The 4,721-nt window shown below is 51.7% G+C and overlaps 1 protein-coding gene across 1 annotated transcript; it reads left to right on the forward strand.

The window, feature by feature from the left end:
- The first annotated feature begins 280 nt into the window (after nt 1-280).
- On the forward strand, nt 281-2,461 carry TICAM1 (toll-like receptor adaptor molecule 1). Its single transcript, XM_009572209.1, has one exon. It carries the CDS (start codon nt 281-283, stop codon nt 2,459-2,461), a length of 2,181 nt encoding a protein of 726 aa, XP_009570504.1.
- The last annotated feature ends 2,260 nt before the right edge of the window (nt 2,462-4,721 follow it).

The raw sequence follows: 4,721 nt of genomic DNA on the forward strand, positions 1-4,721 counted from the left end.
GAGAGCTGTGAGGGAGAGCCCGGGAGCTCTGCAAGCCTTGTGAGGACCCCCCCAGCTCCCCACATCACTATTTCTGAACGTTGTCCTGTGTTCTTCCCGCAGGTTCCTCAGTTCTGAGATGAGCCCCTGAGCAGCAAAGAGCTGTCACTTGTGCAGTACCTGAAGCGTGACCGGGCCGTCACAGAGCACCACAGGGGAACAAGCCTTCGCTCCAAGTGCCGTAATACGCTTTTTCCATCCATGCTGCTTCAGTCCATCGTCTGGGCCACCAGCTGATGAGATGGCACAGAGCGCCGAGCTCCAGCCAAGCTTTGAGGACGTTTTTAATATTCTATCCCAGATCCCACAAAATAAACTCCTTAGCCTCAAATATAAACTGAAGCACTTGACACTTGGGCCCAGCAGCAAATTACTGCAAGCCATGGTCCTGCTTACTCTGGGGCAAGAAGTGGATGCAAGAATTTGTTTGGATGCCTTGGGAGACAACCGGGCAGCCCAGTACGTCCACCAGACCAAACTAGGTACTGCAGGAGTGCAGGAAGATGGGGAGGATTTGCAGCTTCCCCAGCTGGATGCAGGTGCCATGGCGCTTCTGGCACAGATCTACTCAGTGTTGGTGGAGGAAAAACTCTGCAGTCATGAAGCCATGGACAAAGCCTGCCAGGCTGCCACCAAAGCCTGCAATGCCAGCAAGGAAACTCAGGGGGACACGCTCAACTGCATCCCAGCTAAGGACGAGGAAAAACATGGCTCTGCTAACAGCATGGGCCCAGGTGACAAATTTCAGACGCTGAGATCTGATGTGGGCATTGGACCTCTCCAGATGGCTAGCCCAAACTACATGGTGAGAAGTTCCCCAGTGCAGATTGGAGGCAACTCAGACCTTTCAGGCCCACAGACCTTGTGCTCCTTGGGGAGTCCCTCTTTGCCCAGTCACTTTGAGATCAGTGCATCGCCAACAGTTGTTTTTCACACCCAGCCTTCTTCCCATGAACGTGTCCCCCAGCCCAGCCGGCTGAGCAAAGGGAGCACCAGCGGTGCTGGACAGCCTGACAGGGACAGACAGAGCCATGGCCTGCAGGAAACAAGCTGGGCCAGCAGACCCAACTCTCATCCCAGGCAGGACACAGGTGCCCCAGTCCCCTGCCCGGAGAAGGTTCTGCAGGTCAGTTCATGTCATCCAACTCTCCCTATTCCCGAAATGCAGCTGCCCACGCTGGGTGCTGTGAACCAACCTGTCGAAAGCAGTGATGTTTCCAGCACAGTGGCAGCAGAACCTCATGCACCAAAAGAAAGCACAGACAAAAAGCAAGATAAAAAGCAGTTATCCACAGGTCTTCCTGACTCAAGAGCTACAGTGGATACTGGTCCTGCCCACATGTCTATGGAGGACTGCTATGTTCCAGCAGGCATTTCTTCTAACTCTGCATCTGCTTCCATTCCAGCCTGTTCCCTTCCTCCTCCTACCTATTCCTTCTCCTCAACCCTTCCCCCTCCTCTTCAGGAAGGTCCTTCCAACTTATCATATCCCCCTCCCCTCCACTCATCCCCCTCTCCAGCCTGGCCTCCTCCTCCTCCTGTAGCAGCAGAGCCCATATCAGAGCCAGATGGTGGAAAGTTCTTCACTTTCGTTGTCCTGCATGCTAGTGAAGACGAGATTGTTGCCCAGCGGGTCAAGAACCTGCTGGAGAACATGGGGGTTCCCAACGGTGCCACGCTCTGTGAGGACTTCTTCATTGCTGGACGCAGCCATCTGACTTGTTTCCAGGATGCTATGGAAAACTCTGCTTTCATCATCCTTCTGCTGACCAAGAATTTCCCATGCGACCTGTGTATGTTTCAGACAAACACTGCTCTGATGGAGTCCATCCTGACACCATCCAAGCGTGACTCAGTCATCCCTTTTGTACCTAAGGAGAACCCCCTGGAGCGGAGTCAGATTCCCAGCATGCTTGGTGGGCTGACGCCCTTGGATGAGAACTCTCCTGGGTTCTCCAGGACAGTGCAGAACACCTTTACCACCAGCAGGATCAATGAGAGGAAAGCCATGTGGGACCATGTGATGCAGAGAAGAAAACTACAGCTATATCGGGAACGGTATCAAACACTGCAGGAATTAGCTGCTCTGAACCTTGGCTCCTTTCCCCAGGTGCCTCCATCAGCAACACATCCGCAGCTGTTGGAGCAATCACCCCAACAGTGGTGCCCCCCCTCTTCAACTGTCCCTCCTGCCACATACCCACCTCCCCCCACTGGTCACCCCATGCCTGCTCAGATGGGTCCTCCTCCTTTCCAACCACTTCATCTCCCATCAGGCCACTACAACATGATGCTAGGTCCTGGAGGCGTCCCGCCCCTTATCATTCAACACGCTCGAATGGTTCAGATTGGGAACCACAACATGATGCAGGTAGAAACTGTCACACCAGGTCCACAGGGCAGCAAGGAAGAAACCAGGTAGAATGCTTGATCAGACACAGCAGGTCAGCCACGGCCAGAGACATCACACTTAGTTTCAAATCCTAGATTATAGTGATTCTGTTGGGACTGGGACTATTCTTATTTCACTGTGGGTAAAAGGTGCCACTTTCTTGGCACACAGGATAAAATTACCTTCTTTTTTGTTGGACAAAAGAGGTTGCAATCTCCTGAGACCATTTTCCTTGTGCTTATTTTCAAGTAACTGAGAAAACTCTTTTCCTGATTTTCTGAAGCTACTGGAAGATTTTATAAACAAATCTTAATTAATTTATTTGTGTTTCTCTGGTTCTTTCCTGTAGAATTAGCAAAGGGGCAGTCAGGGATATCAGGAAAACTGTTCTGCATGTTTGTACCTCTGGGTGGAAGGGGCTGGGAGATGGCATACCGGGGTTCTGTTTCATAATCTGCTGCTGACCAAATCATTTGAGGGAAAATCTTCAGGGGGTGCTTTGGGGAGTCACTGTGGCCTTCTATCAAGGTGCTAAGCACCATGAGGTCCACTGTTTCTTCCAGTCCTCTTTGCTCAGGGTCGCACAGTATCCTCTTGGCCTTTCACACCAACACCTACTTTGCGTGCATGGCGCACTCCCCTTGCTGCAGCACACCAGCAGCACCATTTCCCCCAAGCCTCTTGCTTCACACCCAGGAAGGTTCAGGAAACCAGCTTCACAGCCTTCTGAGAGGCTGCAGGCCTCTGGGCTGAGGCATCAAGAGATCACTTTTCCCAGTTCCCTTCTGAAACTACAGAGAGAGAAGTTTTTTGTTTGTGAAAGACAAAATTCCCATGTGGCCCTGGAGGCATGGCTTGAAGGAAAGTATTTTTGTATTTAAGAAAACTCTGTTAAAGAACTGAGATTACACACCACATAGAAGGCTAAACAAGAATCTTTACAGTAAAGCTGTGTTTGGGAAAAAAAAAATTACTTAATGAAGGTGGAATGAGAGGGGGGGAAATGCGGAGAAAGTCCGAGGAGGCAGAAGCTGAGTGCTCACTCCTCCATTCTTACCTGCTTGTAGAAAGTCAGAGGTGGGACCAGGGCCCTGTTAGACTGGCCATCGCACAGAGAAATGTTGCCTACAGAGATTACTCCACCTATTTATGTTATTGCCTTTGAAGAAAAAGTTTGACGGAAAGACAAAAGCATTGAGCAGAGAGGGGTGGAGAAAGGCCAGGACTGGGGGAGGTGTTCTGCAAGACCGGAGTGAGGGCTGTACCACGCAGATCTCTACTGAGCTTTTAACACAACCAGGGCATCCGAAGCAAAGCTCCAGACCCCATGCTCTTCCTCCAATGGCTTCTACTGTGGCCATTTGCCTGCTCCGTCAGTAGAGGTCAGCCCAAAGCCACCAGATGACTAGAAATGGGACTGCTCCCTCTATGGACCAGAGCCCAGCCAACAGCATTGAGCTCTAGAGTCAACTCACCCCGCACCGGGGCCTCTGCAAGCTGCAGGGCAGCGCAAGCCCTACTCCTCACCCTAGGAAAGAGCTCGAGAGCTGCCAAGTCCTCATTAGGGTGGACCTCGAGGGCCAGTGTGATTGATACAGGGGAGGTGACTCCATTTCGGTTATTTCTGCAGATGTGCGCGCACTCATGTCACTCTGAATAGCTGTCCCAGAACGCTTCAAATCAAGAGGAGCCAGCACGGTCTGGCAGCCAAAGTGCAGGACTCCTATAGGCCATCCTGCCAAGCTGGGCACTCACAGGGCCTAATTCTGGATTACAGCCTTTGTCCAAGAACCATCCAAGCCTTACAACCAACACCTGCATAAGAAAGACATTAGTAAGTCCTTGGAGAAGAGACTGTTCAGCTGACATTAATCCCCTCTCAGGGAGCACTCTGGTCACTGGGCTAAAGTGTCCAATTCTCACCGTTCTCTCTGGCTCAATCTACCAATCTACCTCAAGCTCGTTCTGCACCAAGCTCGCCCTCCCCAACACGTACCAACCTACTAAATAAAGCTCACTATTGAGACATGAATCCCCAGCACGGAGGAGAGAACAGAATGGGAGTCTCTCCTTAGTCCTGGCTCCTCAGAGGATAGCAGGTAACGGTACAAAGGAGGACAGTCCCCTCCACTTGCCCTGTGTTGAAAGATGCAACTGCTGCCTTTTTGTTTTCGAGCAGCTTATGCCCCTCAGGAGGGGCCGAGGATGTCTGCAGAATGATGCTGGAGAGCCTGGGGACTGACCGAACTTCAGTGCAAGCTCTGGAGCTCCTGGGCACCCCCAGATGTAG

Source organism: Fulmarus glacialis, unplaced genomic scaffold (genome assembly GCF_000690835.1).
Source record: "Fulmarus glacialis isolate BGI_N327 unplaced genomic scaffold, ASM69083v1 scaffold34182, whole genome shotgun sequence".
Classification (NCBI taxonomy): Eukaryota; Metazoa; Chordata; class Aves; order Procellariiformes; family Procellariidae; genus Fulmarus; species Fulmarus glacialis.

Excerpts from the sequence above, each read along its gene's own strand:
- TICAM1 (XM_009572209.1), top strand. The coding sequence starts at position 281 with ATGGCACAGAGCGCCGAGCTCCAGCCAAGCTTTGAGGACGTTTTTAAT.